At 36.2% G+C, this 26,615-nt stretch overlaps 4 protein-coding genes and 1 non-coding gene across 6 annotated transcripts; 1 reads left to right on the top strand and 4 right to left on the bottom strand.

The window, feature by feature from the left end:
- Positions 1-6,974: 6,974 nt before the first annotated feature.
- On the bottom strand, positions 6,975-8,118 carry LOC125212922 (dof zinc finger protein DOF4.1-like). Its single transcript, XM_048113219.2, has one exon. It carries the CDS (start codon positions 8,017-8,019, stop codon positions 7,387-7,389), a length of 633 nt encoding a protein of 210 aa, XP_047969176.1. The 5' UTR covers positions 8,020-8,118; the 3' UTR covers positions 6,975-7,386.
- Positions 8,119-12,002: 3,884 nt separating this feature from the next.
- On the top strand, positions 12,003-13,460 carry LOC125211736 (squamosa promoter-binding protein 1-like). The gene is made up of 2 exons (XM_048111650.2): positions 12,003-12,522; positions 13,086-13,460. The coding sequence occupies exons 1-2, from the start codon at positions 12,221-12,223 to the stop codon at positions 13,186-13,188; spliced, it is 405 nt and encodes a 134-aa protein (XP_047967607.1). The 5' UTR covers positions 12,003-12,220; the 3' UTR covers positions 13,189-13,460.
- A 1,311-nt stretch (positions 13,461-14,771) lies between these two features.
- MBAC1 (Mitochondrial substrate carrier family protein) lies at positions 14,772-17,887 on the bottom strand. Of its 2 annotated transcripts, XM_048111316.2 has the most exons (8): positions 17,502-17,887; positions 16,705-16,794; positions 16,236-16,337; positions 15,953-16,057; positions 15,781-15,879; positions 15,523-15,711; positions 15,335-15,433; positions 14,772-15,245 (listed from the first exon to the last, which is right to left on the bottom strand). In XM_048111316.2, the coding sequence occupies exons 1-8, from the start codon at positions 17,604-17,606 to the stop codon at positions 15,111-15,113; spliced, it is 924 nt and encodes a 307-aa protein (XP_047967273.1). In that variant the 5' UTR covers positions 17,607-17,887; the 3' UTR covers positions 14,772-15,110. The 2 variants fall into 2 exon arrangements, with proteins under 2 accessions (XP_047967273.1, XP_088924680.1); XM_089068554.1 differs by lacking the exon at positions 17,502-17,887 and having other exon boundaries at positions 16,686-16,794.
- Positions 17,888-18,453: 566 nt separating this feature from the next.
- DEG15 (protease-like protein) lies at positions 18,454-25,164 on the bottom strand. Its single transcript, XM_048111315.2, has 15 exons — positions 25,013-25,164; positions 24,749-24,880; positions 24,501-24,547; positions 24,173-24,317; positions 24,020-24,067; positions 23,857-23,922; positions 23,485-23,622; positions 22,667-22,792; positions 22,430-22,530; positions 22,053-22,138; positions 21,876-21,970; positions 20,538-21,243; positions 19,654-19,849; positions 19,233-19,324; positions 18,454-18,982 (listed from the first exon to the last, which is right to left on the bottom strand). Exons 2-15 carry the CDS (start codon positions 24,812-24,814, stop codon positions 18,732-18,734), a joined length of 2,163 nt encoding a protein of 720 aa, XP_047967272.1. The 5' UTR covers positions 24,815-24,880; positions 25,013-25,164; the 3' UTR covers positions 18,454-18,731.
- Positions 25,165-25,361: 197 nt separating this feature from the next.
- On the bottom strand, positions 25,362-25,464 carry LOC125217309 (U6 spliceosomal RNA). Its single transcript, XR_007175721.1, has one exon. It is a non-coding gene; the product is annotated as a U6 spliceosomal RNA (small nuclear RNA).
- Between the last annotated feature and the right edge of the window lie 1,151 nt (positions 25,465-26,615).

Genomic DNA, 26,615 nt, shown 5'->3' with positions numbered 1-26,615 from the left:
TTTTGTACGAGTGCTTTATAATTTAAGTAGGTGTTGTTTCGTAGACTGTGTAAAGTCGAAAAAGGAAGTCATTTAAACCAAGATAAGAGAATAATGCATGAATGGATGAGCTCTCTGTCAGTCTAAAGCTAAAGCTAAAGCTAACACCTAAAGCTGATTGATTAGATCGATTATTATGTAATGTCGCATGCATGCGCCTGCCCCTACCCACAAATTACCCCCTAATTACTTGCTAATTTACTTTACATGAGAATGAACTTGTTTGTGGTGTTATTCGACAAATCGCATTCTCCTAGTATTTGAGTTGCTCATTGTGTGAGAAGCTCTATACGTTAGCTGATTGAACTTGTTTAATTTGTATAGAATCAACCACTCGTTGTGTGTGTGCTTGTGTAAGCTTTCACATCTATGAGAGACGTTTTTTTGAAGTCAATTTGATGACAAATTTAGGTGGCGTTAGAGGGGTGACCAATTTCACTATCGACCAATAGAGATCGGAAAACTCTATTAAATTCGGCCATTAGAGTTGTCGTTAATCTCACGCTATGGAACCTTGCCCCAACCTTTAGCATTTGACTTCACTTTATGTCCATTCGCCATCATTTACCCGTGACGTCTGTCGCACCACCTCTGTCTTCTGACATCGACAACAACCTTTTTCACTGTGTCTAAATCCATTATTAATTAGTCAAAAAGATACGCTTTACACCATTGAAGCTCTATATATTTAAACGTACGTTTACATATGAACTGTACCATGGACTATATGTATTGTTATTAATTAATAAGTTGGCAGTATTTGTATAATTTACAGAGGACTCATTCGTAATGTTGTTCACATATATGCCTTCTCATTATTCCCACCTAATACACTAGAATTCAATGACGACAATGCTGGGACGGGTAGACACCTAAACCATTACAAACTTAATATATTAATTAAATCCATCATCAAAACGACGTCGAAGGTTTCATGCGTCCCATTTTTCAAATCTGGCAAATAATGACCGAGTAGAATTTAATGTTTAGCTCTGTTAATAGATAATCGTGGATATTTTATTTATATCGGCGTTGCTGGAAACAACTGTCAGGGGTGGACGCATGAATTTATTTTGTTAGGCGCTAAAATTCAATTTGAAATTTTGAAAAAATAATTACCCTATGTTTCATTTTGATGATGGGAACTTTTGCACAACGATTAACATAAGATACCAAAAATTCTACGATTTAATATTAATAAAAAAATAAACAAATAAAATTGAGTAGGGACTTAAGCACCTTATTAGCTCTATGTAGTTCCGCCAATGATGACCTTGACATGGACATTAGAAAGATGCGAGAGGGTGACATGACTAATGAGATAAATAATTAGAAGATGAGCGATACAAATTAGAGATATATAATGTGGTTGTCATAATGTCGAAAATATGGCAATGTCAAAAAAGCGGCAGAGTGATACTGAATCTCATGGTCATTGAGACTAAATTAGTTACCAACTACGGCGGAGTTTTGTCATATGGAGTAGAATCTAAGTATGTATATGGGCCTCCCGTCAGCCATTGCGCGAGGACTTTTTTATATATGGATTATTTATAAGTATGAATATGGGCCGCCCGGTGTTAAAATTGAAAAATAAAAATGTAATTAGTTAGCATTTTATTAGTTAGCTGAGGTTGTTATTCCTTTTCCTAAGCACTTTCACAAAGAAATTTCACTTTTTCTCTTCTCATTTCTTTCACGACGGTTACAGAGCGATTTTCTAATCTTCTTCGGCGTATCTTTGTATTTTTTACTTCTCCATTTTTCACACTTGGCCGCACAGTATCTTCGTCCCTCCTCCTTGTAATACAACTTTTTACAAATGGAGGTAAACAAAAATATTAAAATAAGGGTATAATGTGCGCTTAATCACGATGATGATGAAGGAATGGATTGGGGAGACTTATATTTGGAGCAACGATTTTTCTATATTTCAATACATTCAATGATTCAATATATAATTGATTCTTGTGAGTCCGCACAAAAAATATACTAAGATTTTTGCAGATTTAAGAAAAATTCGATCAATTATATACTACAAATATCGGCAGCATATGTAGCTCACTTGACCACTTAAGTTTATGCACTTATTAAAATATGCAGAAGCTGATCTGCGCAAAATTGAATATAAATACCTCAAACATAATTTTGAACTTTATTAATGCACATAACTACAAATACAGGAACAAAGTAAAAGAAACCATTTCCATCTTATACGACTTAGTTAGAATATTAAATTGGGACCTGTTGACGATATAATTACTACAGGTATTGGAATGTTTCATGTGTATGCACGCATCATATTAATACCGTAAATTATATAAGAGTCAAGTAGATTTCTATATGATGAGTGGAGAGAAAGAGAGATAGTTGTAGAAGTCTAAGTTCTCTTAAAATCCCTATATATAGAGAGAGGTGAAAATTATTGGTGGTGGAGAGAGCAATGACAAGATGATATAGCCCATAGGAGCCAACAAGCTAAAATAATTAAAAAGGCAAATTAAAGCATGACATAGATATGATTGTGTGGGAAAATCTCTCTTTTTCATTAATTGCAACTTTAATTTTCTCTACTTTCCAAGGGATTGGTGACAAGTGCTCTAATGGAACAATCCAGTGTCGACCTTTACCACTACCACTCCATCTGCATTGCTACTTCGCATTGAATTCTGGGTCATATTTTTACTACTCCTTCCGTCCATCAATAAAGGAGAGTTTTGACTCATTATGAATTTTAAGAAATGTAGTGAAAAGTTAATTGAAAAAATTAGTGGAAGATGAACACTACTTTTATATATTAGTTTTTTAATAAAATGCGAGTGAGATAAAATTTGTGGAATATGATAGTTTATTACCAAAAATAGTAAAAAAAAATGAAAGTTTATCGGTGGACGAATGAAAATGAGAAAAGAGTAAGTTTATTGGTGGACGGAGGAAGTATTTTTTTCGTTTGCGTTCCTTAATTTTAGTAGAGACACGGAGATTGAAGAAACTTTTAAAGCGTATTTAGTGTATTTAGAAACACAAAATAACATAACATAAGTATAAACATGTTCCAAGAACCAGATTTGAGAATAAATCATTTCAAATGCAAAGTCATGTCCAAAGATCCGAACAATGTCTGAAAGGTCAAAGGATGATGATAGAAACGAGGAAATGAAAAAATGAGCATAACCGAAATGGGAACATGTTGAATCGAGGTCGGAAAAAGGGCTCCAACCGATCGAGGAAAGTGGAATCGATTGGATTGGAGCAAGAGACTCGTTATACTAAGGAGTCACATTAAGTGTGTTCGGTTTGCAAGATTGTATCTCAGATTAAATTTGTAGTGTGTTTGGTTTATGAGATTCAATCTCACAATTCAATCGTAGATGGATAATCATGGAATAATTAGTCATAGCTAACCCCGTATGATTATAATAATCTCACAATTCAATCTTAGATTGTATCTTGATATTATTTTATCTAAGGAAACCGAACACCAAGAGCTCTCCAACTGTCCAACACCTCAACATTAGCTCATGCATGTTGTGCTTGCTAACCTTTGGCGCCATTTTATGCTATAGCACATTTACATGCATATCAGTGTTCGGTGATATTAAATTTTTTTTTAAAGTTCGTTTATTTATATATCTCATCATTAATTAGATTTTCCATTCGGAAAACATGAGAAATGAATATATTAGAGACACAATGGAGTGCATTTTTCATCTACATTTGTCCTATTTATGTTCGCTGTAATCAAACTTTAATTCAAAAGCAAACTTTCACCTGAAAATGACAAATCAATATGATGAAAAGCACCCGGCATAATTTGGTCGTCGGTCTTTGGTCAATTTGATTCTGTTATGATTATACACTTTTTATTTAGCCAATCACATATAACCATTTTACACCAATTTTAAAAGTCTTTTTGAAGCCACACTGTTTTGTACTTTTTGGTCATGTGTGGTGCCGATCGATATGATTTTAATCCACTTGATATATCCACACACACTCATTTACATATTTGTTTTGAGTAAATAATTGTCTGAATCATGCACTATATATCACCCCCTACGTGTCACGGCTTTCGAATTCTCTTCAACCTTAAGTATTCAACTTCATCATTAATATCATCAATCAAGCTCATAATGTACTCAACTATCCTATGTACATAAACTAATTATGACAAGTTATTTTTCATTTCTTTTTAATTGTTGTGCTGATCTATTTAGTTTATTAAATTGTGCCCCTAATCTAAATATAAGCGAGAATTCTGAGATTCATTTGGTGCAATCCATACTTGGAATTGAATCACGAATATTCAAATCGAAACATATTATATTAGTACATTATAATTTTCCCATTACTTGCGGCCTATAGTTAATCTTGAGTTGATCTAACATTTTACTTCCTTTTCAAAAGTGATGGAGTGATTAAGGATTTGTGGTAGGAATTATTATAATTGGAAAATCAGTGGGCCGGAGTTCTCATAATTAACTAATTGCATTGTATTTTGTGGAATTATTAGAAAGATTTAGTGATTAAGGACATGTGGTAGTGGGGATGTTACGAGGATTAGCAAATCCAACGAAGCACATCATCTTTAAGTCTCCTACCTTTTAAAAGTGCTGAATCATGCATTGTCAAATTCAAAGGAAAAGTGTCACGCATCTAGCAAGGTTTCTTTCTTTTGTTCTAATAGTATTCGATAATTAACATATTACTTGATCTATGGTTGGAAAATTATATATAGTTCATCGTTCTTAGAATAAATGGCATATTTGTTTGATTCTTTATGGTCATAACATTCCATATTTATTTATTAACAGTATTCTATCTTTACTCCTTGAATCCAGATTTACATTCATCCAGAAGAGAGATGTATCCACCAAAAATCTTCAGTATTTAATGAGAGAAAATAAGAAAAATATTTTAGTTTGATCATCTCCATATATATAATCACAATAAAATAAAATAAAAACATTTGAAATATAAATCACGAACCAAAAAATCATTGTTGAGCATGTATAATTTTTCTTACAAACTGTACAAATTCAAAAATTTTAAATTATCACTTTGGAGATTCTAATTCAAGATCATGTCTTTATGCAAGATCATAAAATCAATCATATATAGATATTCAAAATTTAATAAATGGGTAGATCTACGATGAATTTATCACAGTATTGAATGAATTCATGGTTTTGGTTAAAATCTTAAAGATGACTAAATTTTCAATTCTCGGATTCAAATAGTAATTTCCTAGAAAATTTATTCATGCTCCACAACAAATTCATGGTTTTTAATTTATAATTTAAAAGTAGATTTTATGTTAGCTGCCCATACAAGTTCATTATCTGTGGTTTATACCATATGTACTGTACAAATATTTGCCTTAAAAAGCAAAGAAGTGTGTAGAATTGTAAAGCCCACCAAACTAACAAAGTATGAAGTTACTCTAATCCAGCTAAATTTGGACCGCCCCAGCCCAATAAACGATTTTGTCATAAATTATCTTCTCCCATGTGCATATTGCCATATTGGTATATATAAAGTGCCATTTAAACATAATAGAGCATAGGTGTAGAAAACTACAAATCTAGTCACTCTAGTCTTGCATGCGTATTTCCTTTTCTACATATAGACCAAAAAGATTCATATATAGGAAAGACTATTGTTATGTTTTTCTTTTACATCACTTTCCTTTTACGTATTTGCCCATAAATTACCGAAAATATTAATACATATATGATTTTAGTTTCATTTGACAACTAATGTGGATGTGAATGGAATAGCATGACGGCCAAAAATGATGAAAAGGGAAGTTCCACTTGAATTCAGAATTTCAACATGACATTTCTCCAAAAATGGAAGAGAAAAGACAAACAAAACTTGAGACTTTATATTTGATAATAATGATGGTATTGAAACTTTTATCTAATGCGCATTGATAGTGCAGTTCCTACGCAGTAAAAATTATTAAGTTAATTAGTCTATATAAAAAAATAAACTTGAATAATTTGATGAATATATAAATGAGGGGGTGTTTGGTTCAAGTTGGGGAAGAAGGACTTGTCGAGATAATTAAGAGAGATGGATTTTTCTGATTCACTTTATTTAGAGTATCACAGCTTAAGTTGAGTTCCCCACACTCGTATATACATTACTCTGACTTCATGGTTCCTTATTATTTTAATGCGTTTCGCATCCAGTAAATAATGGTGGTTTGGTAACTTGGTTTGCTAGAAAATACTCCCTCCGTTCCATAGGAATGGAGGCGTTTCTTTTCGGCACGGAGATTAAGAAAAATTGTGTTGGGTGAGTTAAGTAAAGGGAGAATAAAGTGGAAAATGAAAAAGGTAGAGAGAGAAGAGAGAAAAAAAAGTAAGAAAAAGTAAAGTAGGTGTGGAAAAATGTGTTGACTTTTACTTAAAAAAAGAAATGATTATATTACTATGGAACGAAGGGAGTATAATAGTGAGAGCAAAAGTAACAAGAAACATTAGTAAATCTCATTCACTCTTACTTGAGCATCCTATATATATGGGTGCTACTACATGAGTTTTTTTTCACTTAGATACAGTATAAGGTAAAAAGTTACATGGGCTTATTTTACTTTTTTTCCTCGAGTTCAAAATCATTTAAAAGTGGTTGTAATTTTTTAATTAAAACATAATATAAATATCTTTACCACTGCAGTTTGTACTGCAGCCACATGACGACCACTAACTACATCAACTATATCTTATGACTGAGATTCATGGAATTAAACCAAATACATTAAATAGCTACGTATATAGTTCCACTAGCTAGTTATTTAAACAAGTATAACAGCATAGTACTATCCAGAAAATTACATTAAATCTCCAAAAAAGTTTAGCTACGTGAACTACTAGGAAAGTTTGTGAATTAAAAGAATCCAAATATATGCGTTAGAACTGAAAACGAAATAACCACAATATCTCTCTTTCTTGTATACCACCTCGAAAACCGAAAATAAACAAATTCTTGAAGAAATACAGACACTTTACCAATTGCCTCATCAAGATGTAGATGTATAACTCTATAGTAAACCCCAATTCTAAAACATGCTACATAAACTAAACACATGATACACCAAAATGAAAAAAAAAAAAAACAATCTCATGATAACATATATACTTATAACTCAAGGTTCACCTATCCATGTGTTCGAATACGAGAAGAAGAGGATCGGAGGTTCCTCTCATCAGCGCAAAGTAGCCTTCCATGTCAAAAATATATCAGGCTGAACTTTGTTGCTGCTGACATGATCCCTCCGATCCTAATATTCTCCACCCAATCAGTTAATGAATGAGATTAAATGAAGAACAACGGAAGCTTCTAAATCAGAGATGGAACGGAGTAGCCACCCATGGTTGAGGGGTCAAACCAAGCCCCGGCGCTGCTTGTGCTTGTGTTCCATACGTGATCAAAAATATTAATCTGATCGATAGGGTTTGTGTTTAGGCTCGGGGTTTGGTTCGGGTTCCAAGCCAGTCTATCATCGTAATGGAGCAAAGGCGCCATTGTTGAAGATGTGGAGAAGGAGGAAGATCCGAAGAAGACAGAATTGTTTGCAGCTGATGCGAAAGGCGACGAAGAAGCCACTTGGATCGGCTTCGATGAAAACCCTAACCCGAGACCGTTGATTCGATCGAATCCAGAATCATCTGAAGAAACCCTAAAACTGGAAAGGGGAAAGTTGAGATTAGCATTAAGGCTGGGGAACAAAGGGGTTTGGAGATTGTTGGAAGGCGGCGGAGGCAGATTTCTCTTGTGGCGCTTGTTTCTGCGGCATGCGCCGCCGACGGGGACGTTGCGGAGGGTGCCGCCTCTGGTCCAGTAGCGCTTGCAGGATTTGCAGAAGTGGCGAGGCTGAGAGAAGCTGTAGTTGTTGTAGTAGCAGAATTTGGTGTTGGAGGAATCGCAGCGGGGGCAGTTGAGAGGGTGGGGAATATTTGGCTTATCGGCCATTGCTTTATTTGGTGTGGAGCTAATTTTCTGATCATTCAATGGGGAGGTTTTAGGGTAAATGTTAACTACACGATTCGGATATTCTTGGACAAAAGCTATAAAACAAAAGATGGGGTCGTTTTTGTTAGTGTAATAATTGAGACAATGAGAGAGAGAAGAAGGGAACCATTTGATTAGTGGTGGGAGAAGAGCTGATCTTGTTGTCACGCTTTCCTACCATTGTCCGTCTTTCACACAAAGAGGAATCTGGTTTTTAACCAAAGAGTAGCAATATCAAGACAAGGAGATGCTGAGGGTGTTTTATTTTCAAGCCATGAATGCAAATTAGAGTTCAATTTGCTTCTTCAACTATTAGTTAATTAGTTTCACTCACGTGAAGGGCAGCAAGACTGCTTCAATTACTTTTTGAGTTTTCACACATTTTATGTACGTTTGCGATTTGCCTTAGAGCATCTCCAAGGGAAATGGTAAATGGAAAGGTAAAGAAAAATAACTATCATATTTACCTTTTATTCAAAAAAATTTATGCTCCAATGAAAAAGGTATATATGAAGATATTATACCTTCTTTCATTTTGAGAAGGTATATTTATCTCTTGGTAGAAAGGGTAAAATGTTAGTTATTTTTATTTGTCTTTTCAATTTACCTTCTTTTTTTAAAATATATTAGTTTTTAAGAATGTATAATTACCTTTATGAAAACGTAAATGAGAAATATACCTTCTCAATTTACCGTTCTCCCTTGCTTGGAGATGCTCTTAGACAGTCTTGATCATCCATTTTTTAATACAATAAATTAGAATGTGTTAATTCTGCAGTAAGGGATTTATAACCCCCCCCCCCCCCCCCCCCAACCTCAACCTCCTTTTGCTAAACATTAGAAAAATGGCTAGAAGTCAAACTCATCCGGCGGTCTAATTAGAGAGGAGAATATAGGTAGTAAGTTTTTTGTATTAATGAAAAGAGAGATTTTTCGGTGTGGGTGGGTCACAAGCATATATAGTTGCAGCGCACTTTATAGCAAGATTTTATGCAATAAAACATTAACTTAGAATGGAAATAGACAGGATCACACCACAAACACACACTTACAACGCGAAAATGAAGGCAGATAAACATTATTAAAGCAATGGAGTTAAGGAATTTATTAACCAACAACTCCGGCATTAAAGAAAAGTAGGAATAGTTAATTTACTATAGGATTATAGGAAAGCAAGAAACAGCCATCTTCACAGAATGTTATGTAAACAAATAGAAAATAAATATTCGGAGTTATAATTCTAAGTGATTGTAGAAATATACCAATGGGCAATGGAGATGTTGCTTGGAATAGACATAGATAATCAATGAAGGGATTAATTAAGCACGAGTTATAAGTAAATGGAGGACACTAATCCAGGTATATAGTGGCTATAATTAGACTAATATGGATTATGTTGGCTGCCGAATATGGGGACCACAAGTCTCTATCCTGGATTTGTGGTCCTTTGAGTGACAGAACAATTGTACTCCTACTATTTGATACGGATTATAAAAAAACATTCAAATCATATTGTTGAAGATTTTAACAATAACGAATTAGGAAATACGTATACAATATTGTACTCCCTCCATTCATGAATAAGAGTCTCATTTTTATGTTTTAGTCCATCCGTGAATAAGAGTCTTGGGTCACTTTTGTCATAAATGGTAATAGGGTTTCACATTCCACTAACTCGTTCCACTCACATTTAATTTAAAACTAATATAGATATATAAGTAAGGCTCATATTCCACTAACTTTTTTCCACTCACTTTTTTACATTTCTTAAAATTCGTGCCACCAAGAAATAGGACTCCAGATGGCAGACGGAGGGAGTGGTATATTTATATCGTCTACAGCCCAAAGAGAGGAGGAATGTAGGTGGGCTGGTGGATGCACTCTAGGCCTAGATGGATGCTATCACTATAAAGATGGGCTAAATCGCATTTGGCCCAAAGCTTTCCATCTAACCATGTGATTGGATGCATCTTTCAATTTTGTGTAAGATGAAAAGAAAAGGCAAACACCAACTACAAAGGAAGGTAGCATTTCTTGGGTCACAGCATCCGGTTACTGGCAACAAGAATCAATTGAATATCGATTGACAGACCAGTACAGTACAGATATAACCTAACCGCCCAAATAAGCATTTTTAATGGTGCAATTAAACGCAAAGAAATGAGTAAAAATTAAAGTAAACAAGCTCGAAAAGTACCGCACTATTAGATAAGAGAAGCAACAAGGAAACAAAAAATAAACACAAAAAACCACTTAGAAGTTGGACATCAAATTCTGAATCCAAACTAGTACTAATATTTATGCGTCATGTTTATAACTTTGTTATCTATAATAGCAAATGTATCATTGCATATGGATTTGGATCCATAGTGGATGTTTTACACAAGACTCTCAAAGAAGCAACATAATCATATCAAATACTGAAGTGGGATTCATTACAATCAAATAAATTGTAAAACTCTGCATTTCATTATTTCATGACTAAATCACAATCAGATACTCCCTCTGTCCTATAATCACATAGTTCCATTTCCATTTGCCTCATTTCACTTTTATCAGTTTTTACAATGGACCACACATTTCACTAAATCATCCTCCTTCACATTTTATTATAAAACTAATATACAAAAGTAATACTCACATTCCACTAACTTTTTAACCCAGTTTTCATTACAATTCTTAAAATCGTATCTTGTTAAGATGTGGGAAACTTTACTAGACAAAGAGAGTAATAAAGAGAAGACTATCATACTTAGATTAGGCTAGACTCCTAAGATGCTGCCTACTTGAACAACTGACTCTAAAATGGCTAAGGCACGACCATACCCCAAAACTGTGGCCGTGTCGCCCAGTTGCGAAGCGGACACGAGCACCATACTCTCACAGTGTACATGCTGAGCTTGCATCCCAGATACTGGGCGTCGCCTCTGTTTTCCTGTGGGGCCCACTGCCTATTAATAAACCTGGACCCAACCAAGAACCCGTAACTAAAATCCCCACGTTTTATTCTCCACCACAGTAAAAAACCCCATTTTGGGGTCCCCTATGTGGAGGCCCTAATAAATCTTTGTTCGACAAAACAATGCAACTATTGCACCGTCCATCACAAGAAAAATCAAGGATTTGGACGTAGCACAAGCTAAACAGCTGTCCTCGTACAAATGTGGACCAAAACAAATACTCCACACAGTACCCACAACTTTATGACCTAACAAGACTTAATAATGTTTGTACCAAGACATTGAATTGAAACTCGCTACTTTCACAACAAAAATAGCCAAGTCCCCACTTTGCTTCAAATTCATTGGCTCCTAGCATCCAAAACTTCATGTGGGAAAATATAATATAATGTGACAATTTAATAAATTTGGAAAACACGTGTCTGGATATGAGTGGGGAGTAAAATATACAATTATTGAACTTCCCACTTTCCAGCCAAGAACCTAACCTAACAATACAATGTGGGGAACCCTCTTGGGACAACGACCACCAAAACAAAGATGAAAATCATTTCTAGGTGGAGTAATTTCTAAAGTGGCAAATAAGAATAATTTAACGAACAAGCTATTATTCAGTACCATCTTCATTTTCTATTTATACTAATCCAGGGTAATAATGAGGAAGAAACCGAGAGCTAGAAAGTGATCCACAGAGTGACATGGTATTAAGCGTGTGAGGCACACAAAATTTAACCGTCTCAGATCAAAAAGGCTCTGGTATGAAAATACCTTAGAAAAATCTCTGGAGTTGAACCGATTCATGATTCGCTGGGATAAGCTTTACAAGAACAGAAAAACATGATAAATGCATGTATAGACAGATGAGTTGTACAGTCCAAGCTTTATATCAAGAAATTGATGTAGGGTCACATTAAAGAGTTTTATCGAAAGATTAAGAGTGGTCTCAAATTTATTTATCTCTTACATCAATAGGGTTGCAAATGACCCCTACCATCACACACTTTAGCATGCTTTAACACCAAAATTGTTTTTGTACAAAATTAGACTAAAGGAAAAGGGAAAAGATGGCATCAGTACCTGTGGTCCTGGCCTATTTCTGCTCTCTCTTCAACCAGTCAAGCTTGACTTATTCACCTTGTTTCCTTTTGTCATCTGGTTACTATTCTCCGGGCATTCACTCTCCAGGATTGTACGCCTAAAGAATGGAAACCAACAAGGAAGTAGGGAAAAGGATCATCCAGGAAACTGAATTCGACGAGGACGGTGACGATGACGAAGACATCGGAGAAGATAACAAGAAACAAGGAGCATTGACTCCCTCCAAAAGAAGAGTATCTAGTGCAGGAGGATCGACACAGCGTTCTTGTCAGGCAGAAGACTGCACTGCTGATATGGCTGATGCCAAGCCTTATCATCGTCGACATAAAGTTTGTGAATTTCATGCCAAGGCTGCAGTGGTTCTTATTTCTGGCATAAGACAGCGTTTCTGCCAACAGTGTAGCAGGTTTGTTCCTAAAATTTGCAATTAAGTTGAGTTATATGCATACATGTACATATCATAACTCATTAAGGATAGAAAAACATGAGCTTTTGTTTCAGTTGTCCTGGTATGGATAGTGGCAAATCATATACTGCTCCATTCGTACAATTGGAAGCAGGACACTAGAGGAATATATGAAAAGAATCTAGGTAGTAAGACCACAGTTCTGCAGAGAAGAAGAGTTATAATCATTTGATGTGGTAGATTCAGCAAGACTTATTCTGTGCAGTAGAACTCAAAATCTAGCGCATCTAGCTGCAAAAGTTAACAGGCGTGTACTAAAGAAAAACTTTTGATGCAGAAAAACCTATAGATCATGCTACTTATAACAGTATATGTTTATCTAGGGCCATGCCGCCATGGTACCCTATATCCTATAATCCTCAGCTGGAAAAACAAACACCTCATGAATTGTCAAGGACAGTCTGATGCCAAACTTAGCCAGGATAGAAAAACATATGTATGAAGAAAATAAGATATAATATGTGCATCCTATTCAGTATTCACTCTCTCTCCATCATGTGCAGGTTTCATGAACTATCAGAGTTTGATGAAGCTAAAAGGAGTTGCCGCAGGCGTTTGGCAGGGCACAATGAGCGACGGCGCAAGAGTTCATATGATTCTCACTAAAAGGAGATGTAATCAAATAATTTAGTCTCTAGAGGACTGAAATTCACTCAATCCAGATTGGTGAGGATTGCCTTATAATGGGCCCTACTCCTGAGGATTCAGTGTGCTCTCTATCTTCTGTCAATTGCTGGATTTCTTTGCACGAAGAACCAGCTCATTCTGTATGAGTCAAATACTTTGAAACCATTTCTTGCCCTTGTGGTTTGATTGGTATTGACAACATGTGTCATGCCACCCAAGGAAGCTTTATTTATCTTTACTTTGATCTTTTAGACCTATCAATTACCTAACTTCTACAGCCAATAAGTGATGTATGAGATCTAGAACTTATCATGAACATTCCTAAGCTTGGTTTCAGAAAATGAGTTGAGACATAGATCTTCGACATCAAACCATGGACTTAATGTTATTAAGATTTCCCTGAGTGCTGTTATGCTTCTTCCAAAGGTGATGTCTGAAATAAGATATCATAACATATCATACCTCAATGTCTTGGCTATAATCCAGGACATAAATACTAGTAGCAATCACATGTACCTGCCTGCAATCACAAGTAAATTACCTTCAAGCTGATACACCTTTTTCTGTAACTTATACCAGGCTTCCAATAGGATATGTAAAATTATAATAGAAACATCAGCACAAAATTATGAAATTTAACAGGGAACTATTTTCTAGAACAGTGATAAGATTATATGAGCACAACCTGAATAAGAGATACAACCAATATTCAAAATCACACCATCATAAGGACTTAGAAATACTTCCACACCTGCAAATCTTTTAAAGAATATATACTAGCAATTAATCATCATCAACAGATGTAAAGAGTACAGCAAAAGAATCAAGTAAAAGTGAAAATTTTGAAATCACATACTCATAAAACCATATGGGCTGTGCTGCAATCTACCCTTGTTCTTAACCACAGAATAATGCTGCTATAAATAACTCCAATCCATGTGACAATATTTTAGACCTTTTAAACATTGAGCTGTGGTTAGTGATTCTTGATTGTTGGCCCTTCTTGACATAATTCTAGTAAACACAGTTTAGCCCCAGCCGTATAAGCATGAGTCAAGGACTGGGTTCCTGCCAAAAAGGCCTCCATAGGCCAACCTCAGTTGCAATTATCCATGAAAATGGCTGAAACACATTATACCTTTTTCAATGTCCGTGCCTTTAAGCCTTATAGAAAATCTCATATATAACACATGAAAAAGTGTAGCTTGCACAAAATTAATGTCCAGGAATTTGACAAAGTAGCACCTGTGTGCTTTGACTATCGAATCCATATGTTATCAACTGAAGAACACATTTTATACAAATGTTTAGAATGTCTGATTCATGTATGTCATAACATGGACAAGCGTAGAGTTCGTACTTCCAAGACAACCAAAAACATTAACATTTAGAGAAGTTAATTGAAACACGGAGATTTGTTACGAAAATCCCTATCTTGAAAAGGCAAAGTATAAATAAGATTATGAGAGCAACTCCATAGTCCAACCAACAATTTTTCAGTTAAAACAGATTTTAAAAGACCATCTGATCTATCAAAATTTAGAGTCTGCAATATGAAAGAATAAAAAGAAAATAATACTTTGAATTGAACACATCCAGAACAGAATTTCATATGCATTTGTCCATGATATATGCTTAGTCCTTTCTAGTACAAACTGATCCAACCAAAATATGTCAAACAATCCAATACATCAAATCAAGCTTCAATCATTGATAACCCGAGTATGATTGGACCATAATAAATTTTGTATGTAAATTATCAGATGACTTTGAGACTATTGAGCAATACTGGGAGTAATCTTGGTGGAATCACACTTAGCACCGATAAAAGAGTAGCACCATCTCTTTTAGAGTAACCAGAAATTTAATCAGCAATTATGACCTCAGAAGGCACACCAGGCTTAATCATGCTTGATCCCCAGAATTTTCATAGCCAGTTCCCATGTGACAATAGCAGCAGCATTAGCGGGAAAGGCTCTAACTATTGTAGGACCAAGTCCTGTATAGCATCCTCTGATTCCAGATCTCCGATAAATCTATCAGTGAGAAAGAATTACACATTTATTGCTAATGTACGGCAGACCTGAAACAGAACCTTGTTGCATAACTATAATAACTTGCATACCAATTCAAGAACCTGGACTGGATTTCTTGTATGGTTTTTGTCCGCTGAAGTTTGGATTATGGTCTTTGCAACATCTAATGGTAGAACAGCAGACCAACACTAACATTTGCAGAAATGATTAAAGAAGTTAGAAGTAAAATTGGTGCAGATTAACATATTCAGAAAGAGCAATTAATTGGAACACTTACGGCTATCCCACCAAGCCCGCCACTAAAAATTCCAACTCCCACATCAATCACATGGGTTAGATCAGAGGAGGCATCCCTGAGTGGTTTATGCATGTAATAGCTCATGTACTCATAGGTGCTAAAGAAGACAGCATTTCCAATACATTCTCTAAGAAACGTGGCACCTCCTCCACGGAAAATGCCTGTAAGCTGAGGTGAAATTATCTCAGCTAGAAAGTAATTCACTGTATTATATCAACTGAGTATCATGTTTCTCACCCCTTCGCTTTTTACAGTTTTAAGGGCACAATCGATCGGACTGCTGTACCGACTTGTACTTTGAAGGAAAGAATCAGCGCCTTGAACTTGCATTCTACACTGAAAATCCCACAATCACACCAATGATGTGACCATCTCATAAAGAAATGTCAAGCTCCTGAATTTCACTTACCTTTACCAGCTCGGATGGGCAGAGTATAAAGCTAACAACACCTCCAGCAAAAGCTCCTGAAGGAATTATGGAAAGAAGCTGTGGCTTTCCACTTTGTGTTGTTCCCTTCAAAGGTACCCCAAAAATAAATATGAAATATGGGAGAGAGTAATCATATAAGCAACCTGTAAAGTTGTAGCTTAGCTACTTTTCAGCATCATCAGCAATTAAGCATCAGAGCACTCTAAAGCATGAATGGTGGTGGTGATGTCTGTAAGATTCAACATATATTAGCATAACAAACCTGAAGAAAGTGTTTTGTCTGGGAATATATTCCAAAGGCTAGTGAACTTTCAAAGGCCATTCCCACAAAAGAAGACGTTGCGCCACGATAGAGCCCTTTCACCTGTCAAAATAGAAAGAGTTGGCCATACAAAAAAGAAGCAAATACTAACCTAGACAACTTGCATCAAACCCATGAATCACCTAGAACATGATATGAGACCATGGCATACGAAGCAGTGAAGTTGAAGCAATGAAATGGATTTGTGGAATTATGATAACAACAGGGTGCACTAAGAATTTTTATTGGGTGGACTAACATTATTGCTTGAGATAACTCCGGTGACCATCATAGACAGTAAAATAGGGGAATCAATACTAGAAAAATAAAGAGAATCTTCAGCCACATAGCAGCCAACTCAAAAATAAGTTAATAACTTTGAAATGTGTGAATAAAAAATAAAGGTCTCACAGGGATTCAAGAGGCATACTCCTTCCGTCTTCAATATTCTTGTAGTACAGTGCAAACCATTCTTGTACTTGATCCCATTAGCTTCAGTATTATGTTTTTGCAGCTTCACCTGCTAATACAGATCAACAAGGACAAAAAAAAATAGATACCAAGTGATGGACTACCCTCAAGTTCTCCTAAATAACAGTGGTGCTTGTGCAATTCATTAAGTACCTCCATCACTCATAAAAGGTAGCCAGAAAGGCATGTTAATTTAATTCACAACTAAGACAGTTTCTGTGATTATTTTCGGCATAAATTGCTTAAAAGAATTGGCTGGCTGTGTTGTATTTATCAGAAACACTACTGATACGAACACTTGATAGGAAGTACAATTTCAGGATAATGATTGTAGGCTATTGGTCAAGTTACACCAAAAACCAATAATGTGAGGATTTATCCTGAATTAATCTATGACGGACTACAAGGCCAGTGAAAAAAATCCAAATGTGAACTAACGGCAGCAAGAATGTGCATTTCAGTCCATTGCAAATAATCGAACTCCTAAATTTCGAACTCTGATTGTCATTTGTATTTATGCAGGTTGAATACAAAGATCAACTGTGTATATTTTAAATGCTAACTCGTTCAAAGAGATCAATCCTCAGCAAACCAAGTATATTCAAACCTATTTCAATCAGCTTAGATATTATCTAATCTCTCTACTAAACAAAATTACTAAAGGATCAGTTCACAACCAGCAAGTCATCAGAAATTGGGCCAGAAAGCAATCTCAAACGATTAAGGAATGTGCGTGTGCGTGAGGGAGAGAGGGACCTTGACAGTATCGAATGGATGACCAACAATGACAGTGGAAACTCCGGCCAGCATACCGGCAAAATACTCCTTGTAACCCGACATAAAACCCGCATTCTCCCCCATTTCTGTTTTCTCTTATATGAACACTCTCTCACTCCAGAAACTCAAAATCCCGTGAATAATCTATGAGAAACCGCATTGGGCAGTATCATCTTTTTGATTGTACTAACTGCAATCAAATTCTCACGGTTGATAAAACTCCGGCGGCGGCGGAGATAGGTCGGCAGCTGAGAAAGACGGTAAGCGCCCTTTAGTGGAATTGTGTTCGTGCCCTGATTATGAACGGTTAGCACGCTTTTGCTCGAACTGATATCAATAAGATTTATACTTTGGTTAGCACGCTTTTGCTAGAACTGATATCAATAAGATTTATACTTTTGTGAGACTTAAAAGGTTTTGAGTTCGAATCCACGATGATACGATACGATTTTTAAATTTAGATTTATTTGCAGAAAAAGGTATTCTTTCTACCGGATATGAAATCACAACAATATCATGCTATTGTATATATGACTCGTTTTAAGAATCCGGTGTAACTCTAGTCGACTGTAGTACCCTCATTCATTCTCATTCCCCCATGTGCTTTTCCTTTCTTCGTCGCTTTGACTGGAGAAACACGATGAGTACTGCGGTAGTGTTAGTTCTCCATGGCTGTCGTCTCTTCTCTCTGGTACGGTGCGATGGAGGCGTTAATTTGGGATCAGTCTAGTACAATTTCTCTTTGGGTTCTAGTTAGTTTGAGGTTCTTCTCTTTGGTACAGTGACTTCAGACCAATGTCTCTTCTCATGTTATTAAGGTCGTGACCATCTCCCGGGATCTCAACCCGCTGATCTCATTCAAGTATGATGAGCCGTTGATTAGTAACCACTGGAGAAGGCAATCTTTTCTCTCCAGAGACCTCAAAAATGGTTCAAGTGAAGCATGCTTAGCTATATATAGAGACCTCAAAATCTTTCTTTGGATGAAGTACAACATATGACTATAACTGTTACATCAATCATCTAAATGGATCAACATTGCCACATACGGGTACTAATCCCAGTAAGTATGATCACCACAACCGATGACAAACTTAACCATATATTTATCAATTACAACAAATAAAGTTTCCAAATATTTGGCAATATTTATTGTTTCGATGGGAGTGTATAACATCTTTCATTCGCTGAAGAAGAGTCATTGGACGATTACAGCTTACTTGGTATAAGGTCAGTAGGTACCCTGTGCTGTGCTGTCGTCTTCAGCAACTTGTTTCTGTCAGCTATAAATTTGGCAAAACGAGAACCCTTTATACCTTTACCTTTGTCTTCAGCAGGGAATTTCAGTATATCGGGTATGGGCTCTGGCTTGGGATATACAGGTGGCATCAACGCCCATATAGACGAAAGGTGCTCGTTAGGCTTGTCAAGTTCTTCTAAAACCGCAAAATTCTGCATATCTGGAAAAGAGGAAGTATGGGTTCTCATCAAATTTAATTCTTAACCTCATTGTTAACAAGAAGCACAAAAGATGATCCAGGAAAGAATAGCCTTTGATAGAGATTGAGTACAGCAAGTAGGATCGCCCTAGCAAATTTTCTTCAATATCTACTGATTGGTTTGTGTTGTTCATCACATTTTACCATTGCTGGTTTTTTAAATAGAATGAAGAATGCAAATTGGTACCAAATGCAAATTAAAAAAAATAACCTTCAGCGAACTTCAAGATGGGCTTTAGCGCTGCACATGGGATGCTGAAGTTCAAATGTGGTATGACAGTTCCTCCACCATGCTTGGCATTGCTAGCAAAGAAATAAGTAACAAAATTTAGGGTCAACGATCCAAGATACAAACAACTACGTAAGCAAAGATAAAAAAAAAGATCAGAGAAGGGGGGAGGAATAAAAGTATTATGAGGACAATACAGACTTAAAACCAACTTCTATTCAACAAATATTGACAGTAGTCACATGCAGTAGCAATTGTAAAATGATTTAAACTTCATATCTCAAGAGAAAACGAAAAGAAGAAAGAGACATATTCTGGATCTTCTGGCAAGTCATAAACATAGCTTGTTAGCTGGAGAAAAAGTGTCCCATTGACATGTTAGTTGTCCATGAAGAACACATACCTTGTGACGAGACCAATCATGCAACCATTTGAGTTGACAACAGCACCACCACTACTGCCAGGATGGACTGCTGCAGTTGTTTCAAGCATGGCCGGGAATCGCTCACATGAGTTCAGTTTACCGGATCTGGTCTCTGGAGATCTAGCAGCTTCAATTACTTTAGCTATCACACCAACGCAAGCAGATGGAAGGAAATCTGAATTTTTTCAAAATTACCAAACCTTAACTGAGGGTAACAGGATGTAGAAGTGACACTGAGAAGAAAAAAATACAGCACCAAATACTATAATGACTATTTACTTGCTACATAATGTACTTCTAAATGTACTGCTGGGGCTGGGCTAATAACTCAACGCAGAAGATTGGCAGTACAGTTAATGAATAGGAAAAACAAATTGTCTTAATCCAGAAAATGGAATAGGAAATTCTCGTTATAGCCTGTTGGGCTATGAAATTTTAGCAGGCAAGCCCACAGCTGACGATGCACCGGCCATACTGGTGGTGATGAACATGCTGTGCTGTAAGTCAAGCTGTTCACCTTGTAAATAAGTGGGTAGCCCTTTTCTTAACCAAGGCATAAAAAGTTAACAGGTGCCAGGTGCCCCGCACAATGAGCTTTTTCTCCTCATTGAGGACTGAGGAAGGCTAACAGAGCTAACGTAGCCAGCAACAAATTTGAATAAATAGATTAATGATCTAGCACATAAAACTAGCCACAGGAGCCTTTAATGTGCCAACATAAAATTCACTTTCTCCACATAAACATCCAATATATTCACTTAGAAAAACAAGGCCAAAGATATCGAAACAAATATGAGGTATAGTTTTGTATAACCATCAGTCAGATAGTTAATAGGAAAGCACAGGTGGGGAAGAAATATCACCGCAACGAGGCCCAAACAATCCATGCCCAATGACAAATGCCTCCGATCCAGATGAGGGGCAATCAACATCCAAGGAAATGGGACAAAGCTGATCAGGAGCTATCTCAAGCTGCAGTAGTGCAACATCTAAGGGGCCTTTGGAGACATAGACTATCGTAGCATCAGTCCAAATCCAGGGATCCATAAAGTCTAAGCGCACGCGTATATTTCTGTGATTTATTTTGGGCAAGCTGAATCGAGAAAGTCCATCGTCATTTTTCAAAGAAATGTCTGCTGCTTTTAGATTTGTAGCAAGCAGATTCTGACTTGATTTTTCAATATTAATTGTCTCAAGCCTCGTATGAACATTTGGAATAATAGAAACTTCCGATCTCCTCTCCTTTCTGTCACTAGTCAAAGCTGCTTTTCCAAATCTCCATGGCTCAAGGAGATGAGCGTTTGTAAGTACGAGACCTTGTTTATTGAGCAAAACACCAGATGCCCATGATCCATCATCAGTGGTGATAAGACAAATCGAAGACATAGCCTTTTCAACTGGAGACAAAGTCCGAGAACCAAATGGACTCGGCGCATGAGAATGATTAGGAAGGTCATAGTCTTTGGGTATTAAAGTTTCAACAACATTGACTCTGTCTGAGGCACTATGAGGCTTTTGTAGCAGCAACTCACTGCATGCAGAGGCAATGGCTTCCCATGGAATCACCATCTGTCAAGTGTCAACCACAGACATATAGAGAAATAGTTACAGTATTCAAACGATAGACATGGTCCATTCTAATTAAGAGGATGTTTGGCCGAGCCTATAAGCTCCTCAAACAACTAAGTTGTTTGAGGAGCTTATAAGCTCTTGGAAAGTGTTTGGCAAACTAAGCTCCAAAACCACTTATAAGCTGTAAAAGTAAGCTCAAATAGCTTATAATCTCTCCAAAAGATAGTTCCTCAACCCCAACTTATTTTTGCATGAATCTTATAAGCAACATTTACTTTACAAAACACCCCCTAAGTATAAGTTCTTAGACCCAGCTTACGTTGTTTTGTTATTACAAACATATACCTATCCAATTTCATATATCTTTGATTTTCTCTCTAATTAGGATTTTCTCTCTATAATTAGGACTTTTTCTCTCTAGCTTGTGAGTTCAACTATCCACACACTTTGACAACTTATAAGCTCTTGAGATCTTACAACTTATAAGATCTTGAAAAATCTTATAAGTTGTTGCCAAACATCCCCTAAATCTTATCCTGTACAAGGCACGTCCTAAAAATGGAATCTTCCCCTAAGACTGACCAATACAAGTTCTGCATAAACAAGGGAAGAGAGATCATCCTGCACACCTGAACTTCAGTGCCGCTAATCTTTTGCCGCAGTGGTCTCGTCAGAAGACCAACCAATTGCGCTTGTTCACTGAAAACTGGGCTACCTTCCATTCCTGAGATATTCAAGGTTAATGCTATGAGAATCAGAAAAATACAAGAATCAAAGAACAACTTTGACGAGCTTTTTGCTCACACCAGGAAGACATCTAATATCAGCCATCAATAAAGAACTTGTTGAAGAACTGGGTGGGTAGCTGTTGCCAATTGACCCAACTGAAATACTGCACGCAGAGATTATATTTATAAGTTATAGCAATCCAGCACTCAATCACTTGAGAGTTGAGATTCAAAGTGTACACTATCAATTACTAACCCTAAAGCTGAAGGTTGTCTACACATTGTACTATCATACATCCAACAAACAGAACCGTTTCACAGACATAATACGGCAACAATTGTGCAGGAAAAATCATTCTTTAAGTTGCCACTCCATGCAGGTATGAATTAATAGAATGGCATGGAAAGACAAAGCACAATCATGGAGCAAGTATAAAGAAGAAGCAATAAATTACTTGTTAAAGAAATGTAGAGGGGATAATATGCCAAAAGGAGATCCCATCGCCAGAAGAAGACCGCCTCTCTTTGGAATAGATCTCAGCACCTTCAGGGAATTCTGGAAAAAACATATCAAGACCTTTACAATCAGAGCTAGGAAATGGTTTTCAATGATACGATGGTGCAAAATGACCACTTAGCATTTGTACTGGGCATGCAATATTAATATGACAGTACTAGAATAAAAATCATACAGCTGCAGAAAATTTGGAGGGAACTTCTAGCAGGGCAATTCTTGTAGCTGATTGCCCCAAGAGATTAGGACTGCTTGATCCCATACTCCCAATGGGCAAATGATTCTGGAAGGGTGATTGCTCAACCTGAAATCAGCAGTTGATAGTTCCTGTTACATAATACACCATCTATAATGTCAAATATCAATATGTTTTCCCAGACAAGCACGCCAATCTTTCATTTTTTAAGGTCCAGAAATTCAAAGACAGTGACATTGTCAAAAACTTTCAGAATAGTCAATCTAAGCATGACAGAAAAGGATGGACTTGAAGCCCACAGGCATAAAGGTCTCGTGAGGCAAGATGCTCATCTTGTGGGAGCTTGCAGTGTTAATCAAGCATTATAACTAGCTTCATAAAACTAGACCCTCAAATGCATTGATTAGGCCAGTGTCAGTGGCTACACCAGTGGAAAAAATGGCAAATAATTGGAATAACTAGCAATCTAGCATCCAGAAAGGTTTCCAACTGCAGGTTTTATACTTGCTTAGGTTAGAGTCCTACCTGCCCATGACAATGGAGTGGATATGGATGTTTATGGGAGCTTCATTATTGTTGCAGCAGAAGTCAATGTATAGAATCTATTATGCATTTCATAAGCTACATGGTTTGCAGCAAAAAGCCAGAGCTCAACTTGAAATGAGAATTGTAAACAATATGAAAGTGAAGTTATGATCCATCAATTTCTTGTCTCAAAAACAATTTCAGGAGATCACTGTCCATGTTGGCTTTTATCAAAAACTTACTACTATATGTTAACACAAAGGTGAAGAAATTACCTGTTCATGGGAGCTGTCAATATGTTGAGGACGGCTATGAGAGGCTAGAGACCAACCAACTTCCCAACTATGTTCCAGTGAACCGCAAGAAGCTTCAATTAGAGATTGGACAGCAGCAGATGTATGTGGAATGTCAAGCTTCAGAGGAATATGTACCACTATTGTCAGGAATTCTTGTTGACGAATATTTAGATAAAATTAAGCACTAGTTATTGAGCATGAAAAGTCTGAAAAAAAGTAGCATCCTTGAAGAATGACTTGTGCACACAACTTGTTGTACTACTAAAAGCTTATATATTGAACACCTTAGTAACTTATTGTTCCTAAGGCCTTCAGAATATTTAACAACAAGTGTCCTAGATAATTGTGTACCATCTTTAGTAGTTGAGCTGGACGCCAAGGTAAAGACTCGACATTTCCATCTACCATAGACTTTGCCTGATCATCAAAAAACCCATACAACTATGTCAGCCAAAATTACACTATCATCCAATGATTGGCTCGAAAATTATATCTCTAGTACAAAGTTGTGCACCTCCATTAGTATATCAATCTGAACACCTGGTATCAAACGAGGCTTCTTCTACAAAATTGAAAAATAACTGTCAGATAACTGAATGACCAAGACACTAGTTGAAAATTTTGATATACCATAATTTCTGCACATATATATGTGAAAATATCAAACCTCTGAACTGCTTTCCTGGTATGACTGAGATACAAATGGTTCCACCACAGATGCAGCTGTCACGACCAAGACGCTCTCTGACAATTCCAAGTTACTGGATGCTGGAAAAACCATTCCTGAAGCTGATAGCATAGTTTTGCCAGAACTACGGAAACAGAAAATTTTGCTTCAAATTTCAATTTACAAGTCCACAGAAACACAACAGATATTACTTGAATTAATTTATATATATCTAACTCTACATCAAGCATTTATGATACAAGTCAATCAAACAATTCCACACAATAACAAGTTATGTGGCATTAATATGATGAGACTTGGAACTTACTTATACTGGTGGAAAGCATGATTTCGCATCTTCAGACCCTTCGGGTCCTGAGAAGAACCAAGGAACAAAAAAATATTATGATAACAAAAATCAATCAGTTTTGAGCAAAAAATAAGAAATTAACAAAACTTGGAAACAACAAAAGGCCGAATCTCAATATCAAAAGCGTTGACTTCAATGAAAGATTGAATGAAAAATGGATATAATACACAGAGATATGTGTGTGAAGAATGGATTGAGAAACTCACGGGGCCTTGAACTCTGACCATCACAGCGAAGTTGCGAGCAAATTCAGCAACTTCAGGGAGACCCATGCCGACAAGCTCAGAACCAAGGGTCTATCCGTGAAGTTGCATAAGACCACCGCGCCGCCTTCTTATCTAGGGATTTAAGTGATTTTAGAAAAACAATCAATCGGTAGTTTAGATTGAGTGAATCGGTAGTTCGCATGCACGCATATCACACGAGTTGACTGAATTGAATTGGGGAAAATTCCAATTCTCGAGGCATACCAGGAGCAGACGACGACGTTTGCCGGCCCGCCGCAATTCGCTGTTGCTTGGAAACTTTTCCTTCGCTTCTGCCCCTTTTTTCCCATAATCTGATACTATGAGACTGGGAATTCTTGAAGTGAAGTACGGTAACATCACCTGTGAAAAAAAAACTAACCACCATAAAGAGTAAAATTATCAATTTTAGTCCTAAAATATACCATCAAAATATGAATTTATTCTAAAATATACACATTTTGAAAAATAGGTTTATAACAAATGAAAATATCGGCGAAGTAAACCTATTTTTTTATGGTTCCGTAAAAAAACTAACAGTCAACGCTAATTGCACAATGGCATGACCGTTAGTTTTTTAACGAACCATTTCTCGATTTATGCGTGTCATCCTTGCGCAGGGGCCATGCTAATTTTCTGTGTATCGTTCCAATTTTATCGGTTGTCCCCGAAGGGACTAGTTTTTGACGGAATCGTCCAAAAAGGACCACTCCAATAATAATTTTATTTGTTATGGACCTATTTTTCAAAAGTGAATATTTTAGACTAAATTCATATTTTAGTCATATGTTAAGCATCAAAATTGACTTTTACTCAAAAAAAAAAAAACCTTAGATATACACTCTTTGGGGAAGGGATCCTCCGCTATGTTAAAAAAATACAGCAGACCCTGCAATGCTCAAAATGCAGCAAAAATCAAATGAAACGTAGTAAAAATCCTTTTGTTCCTTTTTTGTTCCTTTTCAATTGATGTGAATATATTTTATTATTAAATTAGTTTTTTAATAATAATATATAACATATCAAATGAAAAGAAACGGAAGGATTTGAAGTTGCATCTTATTTGGGTTTTGTTGCGTTCTGAGCACTGCAAGGCCTACTGTGTTTTTTAACACAACAAAGGATCTCCTTCCCAATCTGTGTCCAACAAAAGTATGAGGCACAAATTTTAATTATAGTACTCCATTAATAATGTAAACGATAGATAAAGAATGATTTAAGTAATTTTAGTTGAGAGTGGATTAGTGTATTGTGATTCAGTGGCTGACACAGGATTTTGCAACTGGGGGGTCCAAATTACTTTAATAGTTGCAGAGTATTTTTTGATATCACCGCAAGTAGTTGTTGCATAAGTGATAAGGAAGTTGTGACATATATAGATTATAGTGAATGACAAATAATAAAAGTGTGACAATAACTAGATACACATATGATTATTAAAAGTAGTTGAAAAAATGGAAAGGGTTAACAAAATAAAAAAAATTAAAAAATTATTGCAAATCGAGTAGTATATTTTAAAATTAATAACTTGACTATTTGAAAAAAATGAGAAGTGTTAACTAAATGAAAAAAAAAAGTTATAACAAATTGAGGATGAATTATGGCCCTCGCATCAAACTCAAATCTCTCAAGTGAAAGGCCTATATTTCAGCCACTTGCACGAGCAGGTGTACACTTACCCTTTGTGAATCTAATATATACTCCCCCCTTCCCCGATTAAGAGTCATACTTCATTTTTACCATAAATAGTAAGTAGGTCTCTCATTCCACTAACTCAATTCACTCACATTTTATTATAAAACCAATATAAAAATATGGTTCTCACGTA

This window comes from Salvia hispanica, chromosome 3 (genome assembly GCF_029641045.1).
Source record: "Salvia hispanica isolate PSC_SH4W2 chromosome 3, Shi_PSC_v1, whole genome shotgun sequence".
NCBI lineage: Eukaryota > Viridiplantae > Streptophyta > Magnoliopsida > Lamiales > Lamiaceae > Salvia > Salvia hispanica.
This window is presented reverse-complemented; position numbering and strand designations above follow the sequence as displayed.